We start from the raw sequence: 20,614 nt of genomic DNA, 5'->3' as shown, positions 1-20,614 counted from the left end.
AAACAATTCTAAACACAATAACTTTTCATCAAATAGTGGCATCGAGGTAAAACGAACTGATAATGTTAAAATGACGACTGATAACAAGTTTCCGTCGTTGTCTGATTGATAGCACCACTAGTTGGGTCTCTAGGCTAGGTATCCCGTTTTATCCGACTATCCCGTTTTATCCAACTCTCCCCTAATGATAATAAGGTAAATTTGATGTGGGATAAAAAGAAACAAAGCTGTCGAATTATCGTAATAGTTATAATAATGTATACTCACAATACACAGTATTTTTTATATGTACAAAATTTACAGTATTATATAGACATCACAATGTTCCCTATATTATCATTTATCAACGCAAACTAAACTTATTACTTACAGCTAAAAAATACACTGTACAGAACTGATGACAAAATCAAAAAAGAAAAGCTCTTTAACTAAAAACTAGATATTCACATATATTTTACACTTTAATTTAAAAAATGATTGGTTTTGTTATGCTACATATGTATATATTATGTCTATATATTTTTTTTTTCAATATTTATAATAGCCATATTTCAAAACTACAGAGTGGGTAACGTGTGAATTTAATTATTTACATCTTTAAAGCATCAGCTTTGAAAAGGGGCTGAGGAACTCCGAGGAAAACTATTCGCCAATACCCACACCGTACAGAATTTTCTAAGATCAACTAGGGATAGATATTGAACGTCGTTTTTAACTAAAAATCTTAATTATTTGTTTTTTAACAATAAACAGTTATCTAGCTATGATTGCAAAGACGTTAAACTTCAACGGGGAAACTGGAAAATATATTAAAAACTAAAACAATATTTTTTTATAAATAAAAATAACTAAAAAATATTGTTTCCCAAATATGTATTCACAAAATTCGATAAAACAACTAATATTTTTATTATTTCAATATGTAGAAAGCTTTTTATTATTGGAATCATTTTGTGTTCGAATAATCTAGTGTGCTCTATTAGACGTTTTCCAAAAATTCTCGCCGATTGTCAGAGGTAAAAAAATAATTTCCACCAATTCTTATCAGACGAATAGATTAAAAAAACACTGGCAAAAGGTTATTTTAACAGAAAATACGCTCCAAATATGCGTTTTACATTTTGAAAAACAAATAATCTTTGGAATTTTAAATATCCAAATCAAAAGTTTATGGACAACTCACGGATCAACAGTTCATGGAAATCAGTCTCTAAAAAACCACACAATTCATTCTCAAAATGTGAAATACAAAATAGATTAATACAGGACAATATAAAAAAATAAGTAAGAATGTGATTGATTAATCTATAAAGGAATGCAATGAAAATTAATATGCATTAAAACCAGAATATAAATTAAATTATTTTACAAAGAACGTGAAGCAAAAAAAATAACAAGTAATAAAAAATAATATTTTGTTACTATAATTGTTTTTACGATGCCACACTATTTATCGAATGTAGATCGCCATTATTATCGTCATAAATATTTTATTTTTTGGATTATTTGTGTACTGTGCTTAACAGTTTTAAAGTAAAGTTCGCGATAAAAGATAATAGGTTTTGAAAGTTTGGGACATTGTCAAAAACATAAAAAAGATACGTAGGTGAAAGTCAAAAAGCCGTAAAAGGACAGATGTGATGGAAAATATATGACCGACATAAATATGTCGAAGAATATTTAATAATACATATATTAAACATAGGCAACAGATAAGCTGAAAATAAAGGGAAAAATGGTAATACCTTGTTCCATAAACAAATATAACGAATTAACACGGCAAGAAAAACACCAATATAAAACAATAATAATTAATTGTCATCGGCATGAGAGAAAATAAAATATTGTAGGAATTGAATAATACGAGGCAATATCGAAGGAACAAAGTTATAGTACCAGAAAATTAAACATTTGAATAAGATTATTTCATGTATTTTAAAAGAAAAAACTTTCAAATTCAATAAAAACTGTTTAGTGAAAAATAACGAAAATATATTCATTTAATTATCATATTAAATACATATATCTCCCACAACGTACTGCTTTCGTTGTGTAGGACATACTAGTCAACAATATATCTATACATAAAAACGACAATATACTAACCTACATAGTTGATCGTAGAAAGTAGTGTACTAAACGGAAATCAAAATATTAACAAAAAACTAAATAAACCTCCATTCTCTAAAAACAGGAGGGGGTGAAGGTAGTGATGAATACAAAAGTAAACAAAAAGAAAATATGCGCTTAGTGTTGTACACAGTGAATTAACAAAGGTTTTGAATCCATATCAGAAGTTTTTGACATTTGACACTTGATACGTGACAATTATTACGTTTAACAATTTCTATATTTGACATAAGTCAAATACAGTCGGAAAAATGAAAGAATACCCATGAACGAACATATAAAACACGCTTATTTTCCTGTCACCGTGTCACAAAGAAAATTGTCCAGTGCAAGTACATGTAACAATACTTATTACATGTACTTGCGCTGGCCAATTTTTTGTGTTACACGGTGACAGGAAAATACAGCGTGTTTTATATGTTCGTTCATGGGTATTCTTTCATTTTTCCTACTGTATTGTTATTATACCGTAAGCCATCATTGTCGACAAAATTATTGTATTAAAGAACTTTTTACGAAAGATTCATTTCTTTATACATTAGAACTAAATAAATTATGCAACGTTGAAAAATAATAATCAACGGATTAACATCAAACATACAGTAGTGTGATAAGAGAGCTAAGCTGTAACATGTGATTAAATGGGAAGATCTAGAACGCAGCAATAGGGCTTTTCATTCACAGTCATTTGTTTCGAGCTTCTGTCATATTATGTCGTATAATCCGTGTATTAATATACACATATACACGTATATTATACACAGATTATACAACATATGACAGAAGCTCAAAACAAATGACAATCGATGAAAAGCCCTATGAAAGGATCAACTGATCAGAATAGGTAATAAATTTGCAAAATGTGCTGAAAACCAGATAGCATAGAAAATATAATTTTGTGACACAGTTGCCTTTGAAATAGAAACGAACAAAAATTTGGAAAATACAAACAACAAGATGTAGAAGTTTTCATAACGTTAAGGAAACCAAAGAATATTGAAAATTAATAGTTACATATTTCTTAAGACAGCACTGTCATTTGTCAAAAATTGAAATATTAACAAAAATTTTTGAAAAATACAAAATATCTGAAGAAAATAGAAAAAAAAAACAGGTAACAAGAGCATTAAATCTAACTGACATATTTCTTGGCAGTAGATTATCAAATATTATTGAGTTATATTAGCAAGAATGATCGTAATTATCAATCGAACCTGCTGTAATAAAACTTTCTGTGAGTGTTCTGACATGGATAAAAAAGTATATGAAACACTGTATATCTGTAATAAATAAAAAGCAAACAAAAAGTAATATGTAGTATACAGCCCCTCTTCAAAGTCGGCGAACTAAAATTAAAAAAAAAACATTCTAAAACACGTGTATAACTTACGTGACATCTTTGCAAATATTGCAAGAATGTCGCGTAAAAAAAACAAACAAATTTACAAGATATTTATGAAAATAAGGATCTTCTAAATAAAGACATATTTCTTTTATAATAACTAAGTTCAATATGAGATCTCTTAGATAGGTAGTAAGTTATTTTTAGCTTTTTTTTGTATTTTTTTCATATATTTTTTAATAATAGTAATAACGTTTTTTTTTCAGAAATCACAGTGAAATATTTTAAGTATATTTAAAAAATCCTTTTGGGACATAGCTTCTTCGTGTTGTAACGAGATTTTAACGGTTGAGAAAAGAAAAAGTCAAAATAGTTAGGTTAGATTAGGTTAAGTCCATTACAAGTAACGATCGTCATTTTTTTTTGTTGTTTCAATAGCAGAGAGAGTAACAATCTTCCAGTGATCACACCGTAGTTATAACGATGAGAAGGTGAGCTATATCCGCCACTCTTTCCAGTAGACTTGGTGCGATACGTCGTAGGTTCTCATTGACGAAATCACAGGACGGGAAGATGTGTACGACATACGCAGGCTAAAAAAATAAAAACGTATGTTAAAAACATGGCCAAAGAATGGTTCAAGACTCAAATTTGATAATAACGACACTTTTTAAGGCTTTTATATTATTGAAATGTACTCAGCCGAAATATGAAGCTTACTCTTCTACTACTTATTTATTCTAAATGACTTGATTACTAAGGACTTCATAAACTTGTCAGGTTCATTTTTATAACTTGCAAGAGTTATTGTGGATTTTCAAATCGTAAAATATTGTGTCAAAAAATAAGTACTTACCGGTTGAGTAGTACCGGGTGCAGCGACGTTGACAATTCCGGCTGCCTGCTTCAGTTGTAGATAGGTTATAAAGCCGCTAGTTAGGTTAGTAGACTGTTTAAGTACATCCATATGGTCGTGTCCACACGGTAGTGCCAGTAACATGCAGTGTTCATTCTCCATCTAAAATAAATCAAAAAACTTATTAAACACATCAAGAAAACGATGATGTTGTGGAACTATAACCAGCTTTAACTTTTATATATTTTTTCTTTTTTGTTTCAACATTAAATAAGTCCAATACCCAGCTTTTTAGCATATGAATAACTAGTATATTCGCTCCATCTTTTCAAGCGGCGCACATGACGTCTTCTTTCTTTTGATTTGTAATTTAGTAACTGTTTAGTTAGTCGATTTTCATCTATTCTATTTATGTCTCATTTTACCAGTTTCTCACCAGATTCTAGAATTATCTCTTTGTGTTATTACCCAGATTTCACATCCACATAACACATGAGGTGTGGCCATTATCTTATAAAGTTTGTTGTAAAGGTTTTTATCTTGTTCTTTATGTTCTGTGAACTGTTCCGCATATAAAGTAAACCCTGTCAAGTGTGTGATCAATGCCTCTAACTTTCGAGAAACTTGTTTAACATCGTATGACTCACTTGTTCTAGTGGATGACTGTCAATTACTGTTTTTGTTCTTATTAGTATTTACCTTCGAACTCCACACCTTTCGTGTTTTTGTCAATATTTTCATATAGAAATTATTACACACTACAGGGGTAAGCATAAGGCAGCGGGCGTCCTCGGAAACGACGCATGAGCGAATTTCACCGCTCTCGCCTGCATTCAGCGTTCTCATTAACTAGCAACACATCCGGCTGGGCATAAGACAAAGACAGTATGCACAAACCCACCTCGATACGAATGAATACCAGTTTTTTCGTGAGTTTAGTCGTTGTGTTTCGGGTGAAATGGCAGAGAACGTTGGCGATAAGTTTAGGTTATAACAATTTATGTTTTTATTAAAACAGTTTTACTGCCAGGATCACGATTACGAAACTAGATTATGCTAAACCTGCATTTTCCTGGATAGATAGATAGGCGTGGAAACAAACCGTGGCCTTCAAGGTCGCCAGATATTACTCCTATGGATTTATCAATCTGGCGCATGCTTAAGAACAGTGATGGTCGAAGATCTCAACAGAACAGAGATCATAGAAGATCAAAGATAACAATCGAGTTAGATATTATCAATGAAGTTCTCGCGATACTTGCTCGCAATATGTTGTTTGAAGTGTATTGAGATGAATGGTGGACATTTTGAAGACTTATTGTAAATACATAATTATTTTTTGCAAATTTGCCAGTTGACTTATGCCCACCCTTGTATATATAGTTTGTAAATGGCTTATCATCGGCAAAAATTATTGTTTTTATTTGAATAGAAACAGTATTGTTTGTTGTTTGTTTGGGTTTATATGACTGCGGACACTAAATCCATTCGCCATAGAAACAGTATATGTATAATGCTATAATGTATAACGGAGTTCCCATTAACAACATTAGATATGCGGATGACACTGTCGTCTTAGCCGAAAATATTGAAGATCTTCAGAGACTGGTTAACAGAATAGCGACATATAGCCAAGAATACGGTCTAACAATGAACATCAAGAAGACAAAATTGATGAGAATATCTAAAACTCAAAGAAACAACGAGAATCTCCTCATAAACGGAACCAATGTCGAACGGAGTAGACCAATATGTATATCTTGGAACAATGATCAACTCCACAAATTATTACTTCCAGGAGATTAAAATTAGAATAGAAAAGGCTAGAGCGAATTTTAACAAAACGAGAAAAGTGTTCTGTACAAGAGATCTAAGGTTAGAGCTAAGAGTAAGGTCAGCTAGGTGCTACGTTTTCTTGACTCTGTTTCACGGAATGGAAGCTTGGACCATGAATGCGGCATCAATGAAAAAACTGGAATCATTCGCGATGTGGGTATATATAAGAATTCTGAAAATATCATGGACAGAACACGTCACAAACAAAGAGGTTCTGAGAAAGATGAACAAAGAAATGGAAGTCTTAAATACAATCAAAACCAGAAAATTGGAATATCTCGGACATATTACAAGTGGAGAGAAATACAACTTGCTCTAACTCATTATGTAAGGAAAGATTCAATGAAAAAAAAAGCATAGGGAGACGCAGAATATCGTGGCTGCGCAACCTGAGAGAATGGTACGGATGTACATCAAACGAAATTTTCAGAGCAGCCGTCTCCAAAGTCCGAATAGCTATGATCCTCCTGGCAATGGTTGCCTTTTTAAAATCTTTTTCCCTAAAATGTCCCATAAAGGTTCTAATAAATTCTTGTGAAGACATATGAGTTCCTCGAGCTTATAGCAAACGACTAGTAAGAACATTTGACGTTAAAGAGCGATTAAGTAATGCGGAAATCTTAAAAAAAACTTTTATCATGCTGATCTCTGCACCCTTTTCTGCATGGTCCTGGTCTTCTAGTGTATTCTCTAGTCTGACCATAGTTCGTAAGAGCATAATGAATGCTACTTTTGGAAATATTCAAATGATTTGCAGTATAACGTATACTGCGACTATTTTCATGTAATGTCACAAATTTTGCACTATTTTCGGGAGTCATACTAACGGCCGGTTTCACAAGGTAAAGTTAACTTGTGGTTAAGAGATAACCAGAAGTTACGTCAAAATATGCGTTTTAGTTTCAGGTCAACGGCGAAGTATGGTTAACTCACAGAATTTTTAACCACAGGTTGGAGTGGGTTACCCTTATGGGTATAGCCAGAAGGGTAACAATTATGAAACTGAAACGCATATTTTGGGGTAATTTTGAGGTTATCTCTTAACCACAAGTTAACTTTACCTTGTGAAACCGGCAATAAAGCAAGAAACCCATTATGAACGGCCGGCCCGGCACAGGACAGTCCAAATTCATTTGTATAGTTTTAAATGCAGCGTAACCCATTATGAGCGGCCGGCTCGGCCCGGCACAGGCCAGCACGCAAACGGAACGGCCAAAATTCTCCGAGGAGAATAAAATCCGTTGAAGTCGAACGGCCTGAACGGCCAGTCGGCGCCAGTGCGTCATAATTATTGTTGGTAATAAGCAGATATATTGTTGATTTTTTAATTGAAAGCGCGTTGTTTCTTTTGAAATAAAATAATATGGAAGAACTTTTCATTGAGAGTGTCATAGAATACCCATTTCTATGGTGACGCGATCATTGAAAATTAAAAGAATCGTTTCTTATTGTAGGGCAGTCAATGAGGGTATTTGGCTCCGAATTCCATCCTACTACATCGATTTTCGTGATATTTTCACAGTAAGTAGGGAATAGCTCAAGAGACAAAGTCTACCCTATGCCGATGTGCGCTTTTACCTTGGGGGTGGTTCCCACTCCTTCTCGGGTGTGAAAAATGTTTTGGTTAAAATAGCCACGGGAGAGGCTAGTAGTTGATGACTAATGTATTTTAAGTAGAAATGAGAAGTATATTTAACCCCTCATCCATCAGAATTTAAATGCATACATCGTTTTCCTTCTACAATACTTTTTATTATAGTGTTATTTCTATGTTTAAAAAGTTGGACTGGATTAAAATAAATGGTTTTTGATAAAAATAGAATCAAATTATAGAGAGATATTATACAGCGTGTCTACTTGAGTTGGAAACATATGGGAAACTTTTTTATTATTAATTTTACGAAAAAAAGTTATTCTTTATAAAAAGTTCTGCATGCCCCAAAACCTAAGATTCAATTATCAGATATCAAATTTTCTCAATATTATACGAGGTATGTCAAAAAATATGAATTTCGGCTAAGGGTAAAGTACCTTTATTTCTCTCAATATCGAAAATTCTTATGATAAAAAGTTGTTTGGAATTAAAAATTAAGATGAAATATGCAATTACATGCTTCTTATTGAAAAAAAAAATATTTTTCTCAAATTTATGGATACCCAACATCGTTTTTAATTATTACAAATATCATAACTCGTTTATTATTCATTTTACGAAAAAAAGTTATTCTTCATAAAAAACTTTGCATGGTCTAAAATCTAAGACACAACCATGATATATCAACTTTTATTAATTTTATACGAGGTGTGTCAAAAAATATGAAATTCGCTCAATATTATAGCACCTTTATATTTCACAGTATTTCAATTATAAGGATGTAATTGCATATTGACACATAGTTTTTAATTCTAAACAACTTTTTTAATAACCGTTTTCAATATTGTGAAAAATAAAGGTACTTTACTCTTGAGTGAAATTCATATTTTTTGACATAACTCGTATAAAATTAATAAAATGTCATATCTGTTGGTTGAATCTTCGGTCTTAGGACATACAGAGATTTTTATAAAGAATACCTTTTTTTCGTAAAAGTAATAATAAAAGAGTTATCGTATGTGTAATGAATAAAAACGAAGTTAGTATCAATAAATTGAGAAAAATTTGGAAAATATTTTTTTCCAATTAGAAGCATGTAATTACATATTTGAGCTTGGTTTTTATTTCCAAACAACTTTTCATAATAAGAATTTTCGATATTGAGAGAAATAAAGGTACTTTACCCTTAGCCGAAATTCATATTTTTTGACATACCTCGTATAATATTGAGAAAATTTGATATCTGATAATTGAATCTTAGGTTTTGGGGCATGCAGAACTTTTTATAAAGAATAACTTTTTTTCGTAAAATTAATAATAAAAAAGTTTCCCATATGTTTCCAACTCAAGTAGACACGCTGTATATAAGATAAAATTATTTAAATTTTCTTAAAAATCTTCCTTTTCCTCCATGTAACTCGAAAAAGATAAGAGATACGAAAAAAAGATACCATACAAAAATGTAGGGCTTTTTCAGATAAAAATGTCCTTTTTATTTTTCATTCCTGTATCTCTTATCATTTTCAAGTTACATGAAGAAAAATGAAGATTCTTAAGAAAATTTAAAAATACGCTCTATAATTTTATCTTTTTTTTTCAAAAACCATTTATTTTAAATCCGTCCAACTTTTTGCACATAGAAATATCACTATAATAAAAGGTATTGTAGAAGGAAAACGATGCATTTATATTTTGGTGGATGGGGGTTAAAATTACTTCTCATTTTTTCTTAAAATACATTAGTTATCAATTTTTTTTGCAGCATATCTCGCTAATTTTAATGTAATGGACCTTTAATATAGCTCATTTCAAAGTCTTTTCAAGCACTACAAAAGGTATTAGTAGCATTATACACCTAAAATCGACCGTTTCTCTGTTATTTAAGTTGAATACGCCAATTTGAGATAGTACCAAAAAACAAACTGTTTTTTCACCTACCATATCTCTCTTTGTATTATAACTAGAAAATTTATGAAGGCAACTGTCTCTTTGTTTTTTTATAACCTACAAAAATGTTTAAAATAGTTTTTTTAGTTAGATGTATAGTTTTTAAGGTATTCGCAAAAAACCGTTCGAAAAGGTATTATGTTTCAATGAAAATGGCCAATTTCAACCACGAATATCTCAAAAAGTATTGAGTTTAAAAAAAAAGTATAGAACAGTTTTTGCTTAGAATTAGGTTCTATAGCGAATTCCGTGGTAATTTTAACCAAGAAGTTTTCCACCCCCAAGATAAAAGCACATATCGGGATAGGGTAGACTTTGCATTAGGAGATAAGTAGAGGCTAGGCCCAAAATTTCATTAAAATCCATGCAGTAGGATATAATTCGGAGGTAATATCCTATTCTTGCTTCCATTGACTGGCGTATTGGCTAACGATAACGGTAACGATTAATGTTTACTTTCTCTCCATTAAAACCTGTATACACTGACAAAATTTTAAAAAAATACAAAATTCAAGTGTTTAGATTTTTTGTCCAGGAGTGTATAATTTACGAGACCATTGAAATTTCACAAATATTTAGAAAAAAACATTGAAACTTACCTGCATCTTTCTTGCCACCCCCTCGACCTGGGGTGGCTCTAGCCTCATTCTTTGGAATATTCTTAGCGGAGGTGTTGATCCGTCGGTATTTTTGGGTAGACTACATTTGGCCACGTCATCGTTACCCGAAACAAAATACATCTGAACAGCTGCCTGATCGTTCTTTAGGGCCAAAAGTCCTTGCCACATACAGGGGTATTGCTAAAATGAGAAATATTTAGTGGATAACTGCATTTGAAAGTAAAATGTGAAATAAAACCAATAAGCAATGTGGAACAAAAAATGTTGTTAGAACATTAAAAAAAATATAAGTATCTAGACTCTAGACTCTACACCAATTTGTCCTCTAAGGAGAGCAGCAAAATATGCCACAATAAGATTTCTTATGAAGAGTGGGATAATTCGTGAAAAGTAAAATATTCGAACGAGTAATAAAGGTGAATTAGTAAAAATGATAATTTATGACAAAACTAACCTTCAACAGCATTAATAAGCTTTCCGCTTGTGGTGGTACTTGACTAGCATGCGGAGGTGTAGCTGCTTGCAATCCCCTCTGACTTGCAGGAGCGTCAGCTCCAATGTGCCTGGCGACAGCTCCCATGAGATTTCCAGCTGCTCCCAAGCCAGCCCCCATCATTCCGTGACCTGAGAGCGGCCTTTCTATATGCGTCATGCCCCGATCTGGACCGAGGCCTCCCATGTGGGCCTGAAGAGCCGAATGACTGCTGAGCGGCCGGTCCGGCGTACCGATGGGCGCCATGTGGGCAAGACCCCGGTCGCTGCCCAAGGCTGCCAAAGAACCGTGGCTCGTGAGCGGTCGATGGGCTGGTGGAGGTTCTGCCTGGTCATAATAACGGTTCGGATGTGCGTATGGGATACGTGCTGAGGAATGGACGTTGTATACTTGGCCGACTTGTGGTGAATCTGAAAAAGTAAAAATATTATTTCTTCTGTGTTTAATGTTCATACGAATAAAACAAAGTTTTTATAGAGAAGGTTAAAGGGTCATCGGAAGGCTAAAGAGTCTCTTGCTGTGGGCGGAGAAGGTCTTCCATCGGAAGAACTTCTACAAACCACTTCCTCTTCAGCTAGTTGCGAAGGTTTCTGACGACTACTACTAATTGCTTCATTATATTTAGATTTACCTATTTTTCTTCTTCTTAGCCTTCTATCGTCCATATTTGGACATAGACCTCTCCCAACTCCTTCCATCGATCTCTATCCTAAGCAATATGCTTCCAATTTGTTCCGGCTAATCTTTTTATATCATGTACCCATCTCAACTGTGACCTTCCTCTTGGTCGCTTACCTTCGTAAGGTCTCCAATAATGCTGTGTTGTGGCGTTCCAACGTAGGTCTTTTTATCTAGCAGTGTAGCCTGCGAAGCTCCATTTGAGTTTTTCAATTTTTGTTGTTATATCATCGATTATTGTTTTTGATCTTGCCCAGTCGTTCCTCTTTGGGTCAATCCATGCCAAGTAGTCCAATATAAATTAAGTTGGTTGCTTGACTATTTTTAATATTTTTTGTTTTTCTACCTTTTAAACTTCCGTCTATAGAGAATACAGAATTCCATTTATTTTATTTTTAAAAAAATTAGTTTGCCGACGTCGGCTATTTTTGTTAAAGCGTATCGATTATTTTCACGGAAAACATGGCTTCGCTCTTTAGTCAATATTTTCACTGAGGTTTGTCCTAGAACAATAAATCAAAAACCAAACTTTTTAGAAAAGTATGCTCTAAAAAAAACGGCCTATAGCATTATTTAATTTCAAACTAGGTACCCTTAAGGCCTTAAATGAACCTCAAAATTTGAAAAGGTAAACTGATAAAATTCCATTTTCAGCATTTTTTTAACAGCATAAGGCAAGCCGATAATGGTTTGTAATTTTTTTCTGCAAAAGACATACGTACATACTTTAAATAAAAAAAGTTTGAGCTTTGAGACTTGAGTAAATTTTTTCAAAAAAAAATCTCAAACATTAAATTTTTTTGAAAAATCTCAAAGTTTGACCCCTTATATCCCTGATGGGCAAGGATGAAAAACTTTGAAGTTTGGCTGAATGTTAGCCCCTAGAGAATAAGAAGTAAACATTTGGAGTTGCATACTTACCTCATATATAGTTACAGGCCTGAAAAAATGGTCCAAAATCAAAATGGTCAAAATTTTAGCGTTTGCGGGCAGGGTAATTAAAATTCAAATAAACTGTCTAATGAAATAAAAATTCATCTATTTTCACCAAATTTCATAATGAATACAAATTTATACAGGGTGGGCCAAAGAAAAGAGTTCAGCTTGATATTTGGCAGTTATTAGATTTTAAGGGAATACCGAAACAGGTCGATTTTTATTTTTAAATTACAATTTTTTATATATATTTCATACGTCTCCATGACGTGTCATCGCCAGTGACGTCATCCATCTGGGCGTGATGACATAATCGATGATTTTTTTAATGGCAATAGGGGTCGTATGTTATCTCATTTGAAAGAGTGTTCAATTCTCTGTTCAGTAGTACAAACAATAATATAATTATTTATAGAGGGTGGAAAAAAATAATTTTTGAATTAAATTAATTGACACAAAGAGAAGAATGTATGTAATTTATTTAACTCAAAATACATTTTATTACTGTCATAAAATAGAAAAAAGAATGTGTGTGTACTTTGTACGCACGTAAGAAGTTATACTTCTATTATATGATTTAAACGAAATTAATATACTTTTTATTTATATTTTATTTAAATATTAAAATAATTTATACTTACTACATACTTCTCAAACATTTTTATTAAAACAGTGCCAAAAATTAAAATAATAAAAGAATAAAACACACACAAACACATTAAAAATGCCACAAATGATTTCTGAACATTAATTGTCGGAAAATGTTTTAACTAAATACGTATTTTCTGAAAATAAAATTATATTAATAAATATATTTACAATCATAAAATGTATAAAAAAAATAAAAAAATAAAAGTTTTTATTGGGATTCGAACCAGCTATCAGCGCGGTTGGTATATTGGGGTTCATTCGCCTTAAACGCTTCGCCACGGAGGCAATGTGTCATTATGTGCGAAGATCGACTAACTAAACGGATTAAGCTTTTGACATTTTTGAATTAAATTAAATTATTTTGATTTTGAATTGAAATGATTTAGAATTGAAAAAATACAACAAAACATAGAGTAAGACAACAATATATTAGGTGAACATTCATAGAAATTTTGATGGTAATCAAATTATGTAAATAAAAGTATTACATACTATGTATTTTGGTAGGTTCAAATAGGTAGGTACCTATGATACATTTACAATTATTACGTACCTGTTGCTTTTAAAAACTATTTAAATGTCACTACAATTATAAACTTTTTTGTTTCTGTCCTCACAACAATAAAACTAATATATTATACATTTGTTTACCTTCATATTGAACAATTATTTATTATTGGCAGATCATTTCAACACCCAATCAGAGCCCGTATAACGACTAATACCATAGTGTCGGTGTGCGCATGCGCGCAGATCGATATAAATTCACCCTCAATCTCAATCGCGCCTAAAGAAGTATAACTTCAAAAAAAATTATTACATATTTGGCAAATAAGCATTGCTTTTCGCTTAAATTAAATGTTCAAACTGTCAAGAGGTAGGTTTAAGTAGTATTTAAGCTAAAAGAAATGTTTATTTGTGAAATAAACATTTTTTCTATTTTCTGACAGCAGTACAATGTATTTTTAGTTGTCACAAGACCCCTATTCCCATTGAAAATCATCGATTACGTCATCACGCTCTGATGGATGACTTCACGTAGTATGAAATGTATCCCAAAAAGTTGCAATATAATAAAAATAAAAATGGACCTATTTCGGCATTTCCTTAAAATCTAATACGTAACTATTGCCAAATATCGAGGTGGACTCTTTTCTTTCGCCCACCCGGTATGAATTTGTATTCATTGTGAAATCTGGTGAAAATACATTAATTTTTATTTCATTAGACAGTTTATTTGAATTTTAATTAGCCTGCCCGCAAACGCTCAAATTTTGACCATTTTGATTTTTGGCCATTTTTTTAAGCCTATATGACGTAAGTCTGCAACTCCAAATGTTTACTTCTTATTCTCTAGGGGCTAACATTCAGCCAAACTTCAAAGTTTTTCATCCTTGCCCATCAGGGATATAAGGGGGTCAAACTTTGAGATTTTTCAAAAAATTACATTTTTGAGATTTTTTTGAAAAAATTTATTCGTCTCGAAGCTGAAACTTTTTTTATTTAAAGTAAGTCTTTTCCAGAAAAAAAATTACAAACCATTATCGGCTTGCCTTATGCTGTTAAAAAAATGCTGAAAATGGAATTTTATCAGTTTACCTTTTCCAACTTGGAGGTTCATTTAATGCCTTACGGGTAGTTTAAAATTAAATAATGCTACAGGCAATTTTTTTAGAGGATACTTTTCTAAAAAGTTTGGTTTTTGATTTATTGTTCTAGGACAAACCTCAGTAAAAATATTGGCTAAAGAGCGAAGTCATGTTTTCCGTGAAAATGATCGACATGCTTTAAAAAAAATGTCCGTCATCGGCAAACTAAATTTTTCTTCTTCTTCTTCTTTCTCGAAACTCCTTATGCCCCTCAGGGGCGTCGGAGGTGAACTAAATTTTTTAAAAATAAAATGAATGCAATTTTGTACTCTCTATAGACTGATGTTTAAAAGGTAGAAAAATAAAAATATTGAAAATAGTCAAGCGCAACCACCTTTGGACCACTTGGCTTGGATTGACCCCTTTTTATCTGACAGTCGTATACCTATCATTGCTACTTCTATTACCCTTTCTGCCGTGGCTAGTTTATTCATATTTGCCTTGGTTGAGGTCCAGGTTTGACATAAATATGTCATGATAAGAAGGATGCACTGGTTGAACACTTTTCTCCTCAAGTATTGGGGTATTTTGCGGTTCTTAAGTATCCAACTAAGTTTTCCAAATCCTGCCCATGCTAGTCTTGCTCTTCTAGAGATTTTCGCTTTTTGGTTCTTTTTGTCAAGTTTCAGAATTTGGCCTAGGTACATAGATATATTCCTGGGCTTGCTCTATCTCATTGCCATTTCTAGTTATGTTATAAGTCTGGGGCCGTCTGTGTTTGTCATTGTTTTTATTTTTGTGATATTCTTTTTTAGTCCGACGTGTCTTATATAATAAAAATATTAATTTACCTGTCGTTCTGTCGTGCGGAGAATGTAAACTGTGAGGTACTGATGTACCTCTACCAGTAATTACATGCCCAACTGAACCTGGTCGCCTCAATTCTAAGGGTGGTGATGTTACAGGAGCTTCTTCTCCTTCTTGGCCATCTTTTTCCATTACTCCAGACCTGAAATAGAAAAAAAATATAAGTACAGTGGACTCTCTCTATAACGAACACGAATATTACGAGTTTTACGAGTTTTCGCTTATAACGAGGTACATTAGGTGTCCCATGAAATTCCTATTGAACTATAACACCCTATAACGAGGCATATTTGGTTATAACGAGGAAAAATGAAATCGAAGAATGTTTCTTTACCTATTTCTAACGCAGTAATGGCTATAAATAAATACCCCAACTGCCTGTATATAGAAATACCCAATATCTGTGTTATTATCGAGGCCAGTGCTGTAATAAACTCTGCCGCCTGTAATAAACTTCTTCCTGTTTATCCACCGATATTGAATATTGTAGGAAATTTACAATTTACTACGGTGCTCATTGTTCAGGTCGACCATCGACACCTAATAAACTACGTAAGAGGCATCAAAACATTTCAATATTATTGTTGTCTGATATAACAAGATCCGCTTATAACGAGGTAATTAGTGGCATTTCAGTTCTTGTTATAGAGGGAGTCTACTGTATCTGATATCATTCAGTTGCCTGCAGAAAATCAATTTTTGAATAACTACAGTTGATCTAGACCAGCGATACTCAACCTTTTTCTTTTCTGGGCCACGTAGTAGCTATTGCCACAGCTTGCGGGCCGCAATCAAGATGAATTAGTATACAGGGTGTTTCATTGGGAAACGGAAATACTTGAATGGTGAATAGAGGTAAATGAGGCGGTTCTAGACATACTAAATTTATTGCTCCATCGACTTTATAACCGAGTTACAGGGTGTTTTATCGATTTTGCCCATTTCTTTCTGGACCCATAACTATAGAATCACCTTTTGTATTTTTTTTTTATATTTGGTACACATATGTCACATTTAGAACCCAAACCACCCAACTACTAATCACAAGAAAAATCCAGGTCTGAATTAAACAATAAATCCATTGTGACATTGAAACAACATCCTGTATATTGAAATTTTCAAAACCCGTTTGCACATTTGAAAAGAGCTTTAATGGAGCTTCCATTTTTTGCGCAGACAATTCAATGACTTTAATTTTGAAATTATGTCGAAATTTTTAAGAACTCGCACTTTCGAAACAAAAATTTCGATATAATTATTTCAAAATGAATGTCATTAAATTGTCTGCGCAAAAAATTGAAGAGAGCAATTCAATTTAGTTTTTAAGCTTTTTTTAAATGTGCAGACGAATTCTGAAAATTTTAATATACAGGGCGTTCTTTCAAGGTCACAATTATTTAAAAAAAAATTTTGTTAATTCGGACATGCATTTTTCTTGTGATTACTAAGTGGGTCGTTGCAATGTAGTAAATAAGTATTGATTAATTTTAAAATGAGTATTTGTACATTAACTTTAATAATTTATTATTAAAAGTTAATAATACCTTGCTTTTTAATCAGAGTTCTTAAAAATTTCAATATAATTTAAAATTAAAGTCATTAAATTGTCTGCCTCGCTCCCAAACACGCCTCAAACACATCGGCACACTATCAAATAATTAGAGAAAACACGTGAAATTTGACAAATAATTTGGTCACAGGGCCCTTTAGTTAGCCTTCGGGCCGCATAAAAGACGCTAGAGGGCCACATGCGGCCCGTGGGCCGCAGGTTGAGTATCACTGATCTAGACCCTTCAAGTTCTCGGTACTTCATAAGAGTAGTGGTCTTCTATATTGTCTTCTAGAGTTATCTTCTGGTCTTCTATACATATATGGTGTTTCCATACAGAAGAGTTTCTCTATTTCTTATCTTAATTCAAACAGTCTCTTGATTCCCGCAAGCATTAAATGGTCACAGGATGCTAAGAATTTCCAGGTCGATTAAGATGAGGATAGCGATATGGAATGTAAGATCTATGTTTGAAGCTAGACAAATTCACAATGTTGTGAAATAAAGGAAACAAAAATAAAAAACCGCTAAACGCCGTAAAAATGAGTGGCGCATACAATGTTCCAGCTGCAAAAGAGCTGATATGAATATTACGTGGCGTGAAAATGTATTTTCATTTTGATGGAAAATAAAATTCTAGTTTTATATTAAAAGATGTTTCCATAATATTTGCTAAATTTGAAGTAAAACGCGCTACAAAAGAGCTTCCAAATACAAACTCTATCAAAATTACTCTTTTGTGGCGCGTTTTACTTCAAATTTAGCAAATATTATGGAAACATCTTTTAAAATAAAACTAGAATTTTATTTTCCATCAAAATGAAAATACATTTTCGCCCCACGTAATATTCATATCAGCTCTTTTGTAGCTGGAATATTGTATGCGCCACTCATTTTTAAGGCGTTTAGCGGTTTTTTATTCTTGTATCAGGATTTTTCAAAGTTATTTATAAATTAACTGTATGAAGTTGAATGTAAAGTTTCTCGATTCCACGTTAAGCGTTATAAATGGTCGCTTTTCTAGCATTATTTCTCAAATGATCTAGTGTCCATCGAATGTACACTAGATTTTTTTTTCTATTCGAAATAGATTGAAAACAAATATTTTGATAGCCGGTAAATGAACTGGGATTGTCCTATCAAATTTAGCGTCGTAACCACTACAACTACATAAACCATTTCGGCGATAATGGTCGAATGGATTATACTTTGGAGCTTAATAACTTCGAAACGGCTTAACCGATTTTGATCACTAAACATGAGTTTGAAACGTATTGACAAGTAGTATCTGATGCATTCAAGGTCAAGTATAATAACTGAAGGTATTACAGGAATTATTGAGCTTGAAAAACCGTTTTCCCCTAGGAAATAGATTTAATCATACTTATGAAGCCTATAACTTCGACATTCGAACATTCGAATTTTCCCAAATATGAGGTATACACCGTTAGACGCGTTTCGAGTCCTCCTACAAACGCTCAGTCACAAACTACACCGGTTCTGAATCGGCCCAGACTCCCTCTTGAAAAAATCAGATCGGTGTAACTATTCCACAAACATACACACATACAAACATTTTCCCCTTTTTAAATAGAAATTGAATAAAATTTCTGAGCTCGGTAACTTTTGAATTGTATAACCGATTTTCAAATTAAACATGCGTTTGGAAAGGTAATTAATGATCAGTACTATCAGAAGCCTCAAAGGTAGCACTTAAATTTTCGAAATTTTTGGGAGTTTTCGGGACGAGAACGAAAAATAGACCCTAAATGGGAAGGGCCGTAATATCCACGCCCATGGACCAAAATGGATGGTTGACATATGGATGCGCGAGTCTTTTCCTGTATTTTAAGATGGGATTTGGGCCAATTTTCAATTCAGTCAGATTTAGAAAATCGAAAATTTCGTGTATATATAGTGTCGCATGTACGGGGGTTGTGCGCCACTGGCGAGAACTGCCATTCTGTGGGATGGTTGAGCATCGAAATATTAGGAAAAGTGAAATGCGATGACCAAGTTCAGGTTATGTCCAAGTAGAGTCCCATCGAGTATTCTAGGAAGGTAACGATAACACTCATCTTAACCAGGTGGGCAGCATTTTCAACCAGAAAGTAAAAGACGTGATCAAAGTTTTTGCTCTAATGTCCGATAGAGTAATTCTACTAAAACTGAATGAACATCCATTTAACAGAGATATCGAAACCCTATTTAACGTCGTCCTTGAATAAAAGATCCTTTATTTTGACACAAATATGCATGCTTATATGTCAAAAGTGTCAAAATAAAGAATCTTTTATTACAGGATGACGGTTTCGATAAGTCTCTATAGACTTATCTGTGACCACATGTGCAAACGAAGTGAGAACCGATGCTAAAGAGATATTGAGGATGGACAACTGGAGGAGAGCAGCCAGGGACAGAGATACTTTGAGTCGGATGCTGGGGGTGGCAGGGTCCAACTTGGGCTGTATCGCCATAGGAGAGATGTGTGACCACATAGACGAACAAGTAGAATTATTGTATAAACAGATCATCTCGACAATGACACTAGTTAAGAAATCCGACTTTACCATAATAACACGAAGTGTTATGGAATAAGTATGACTCCGATTGAAAGGGGCGATAAGCTGGTGCAATTTTGTCACAAAAAAACCTAGTTATTGCAAACATCTTTGATCTACCTCTCCGCCATGGAGATCCAATGCGGAAATGACCGACAGCGCCAAAAAGTACATCGAGTATTTACATTCGATTCGTTTCATCGAATTCATCAAGCAACCGAGTATGAGTCAGATATTACGCTCATTTGAAAGTGGCGATTGATATGGACAAGATATGGACAATACACCCAGGTGGGGTCATCTAGTCTTCAACAACTTCTAGATGTTCAACTAAAAGTTAGATCTCCGATTATTTTATTTCAATATTTGAATCCACCAAGGCCGTGAATTGGCACGCAATTAGTCATTAAAAAATTTATGAAAAACATTATCGAAGCCAGCATTTTAAATGGCAAGTTCCGAGGTGAAAATATATTACTAGTACCACGAATCCCAATGATTCCCACAGAAGTACTAATTTATTTCAAACGTATTTAATTTTCAATTAGATTGGCATTCGCACTGACAATAGATAAGCCGCAAGGCCAAACACTGTCTGTTGGTGGCTTAGATTTGAGCACACACTATATACCTCAATCACTTGAAATGATCAATGTGTTATATCAAACAGTAATAACATAACTGTCTCACAGTTAGTAGTTATCACAATTTTTTTTTAAATACTTGATCATGTACTCTCTACCTTGTGATATTCAAACTAAAATACAGAGTTGGGATAAAGTATGGAACCAAGCAAATATCTTTGAAACGAAAAGAACAATATAATTGCCCCATGATTATATATAACAACTAATAAAAATACAAACTAAAGATTGCGAGTATTGACTCAATTACTATATCCAATTGTATAATGGACTCGCATTGGCAACCCTTTCATCATTTGAAAAGAACAATATTTATGAAAC

The 20,614-nt window shown here is 33.1% G+C and overlaps 1 protein-coding gene across 3 annotated transcripts in view; it reads right to left on the bottom strand.

The window, feature by feature from the left end:
* Nucleotides 1–230: 230 nt before the first annotated feature.
* The window catches only part of LOC114326422 (protein split ends), a 507,603-nt gene continuing 487,219 nt past the window's right edge, over nt 231–20,614 (bottom strand). For all 3 annotated transcript variants that reach the window (XM_050647093.1, XM_050647097.1, XM_050647099.1), the window contains 5 exons: nt 15,524–15,681; nt 10,780–11,228; nt 10,305–10,505; nt 4,329–4,490; nt 231–4,065 (listed from right to left, as the gene is read on the bottom strand). In XM_050647093.1, the coding sequence (XP_050503050.1) occupies nt 3,937–4,065; nt 4,329–4,490; nt 10,305–10,505; nt 10,780–11,228; nt 15,524–15,681 (1,099 nt within the window). In that variant the 3' untranslated portion in view covers nt 231–3,936. The remainder of the gene's footprint in view (nt 4,066–4,328; nt 4,491–10,304; nt 10,506–10,779; nt 11,229–15,523; nt 15,682–20,614) is intronic.

Source organism: Diabrotica virgifera, chromosome 1 (genome assembly GCF_917563875.1).
Source record: "Diabrotica virgifera virgifera chromosome 1, PGI_DIABVI_V3a".
Taxonomy (NCBI): Eukaryota; Metazoa; Arthropoda; class Insecta; order Coleoptera; family Chrysomelidae; genus Diabrotica; species Diabrotica virgifera.
The sequence above is the reverse complement of the archived record's forward strand: the minus strand, read 5'-3'. Positions and strand labels throughout refer to the sequence as shown.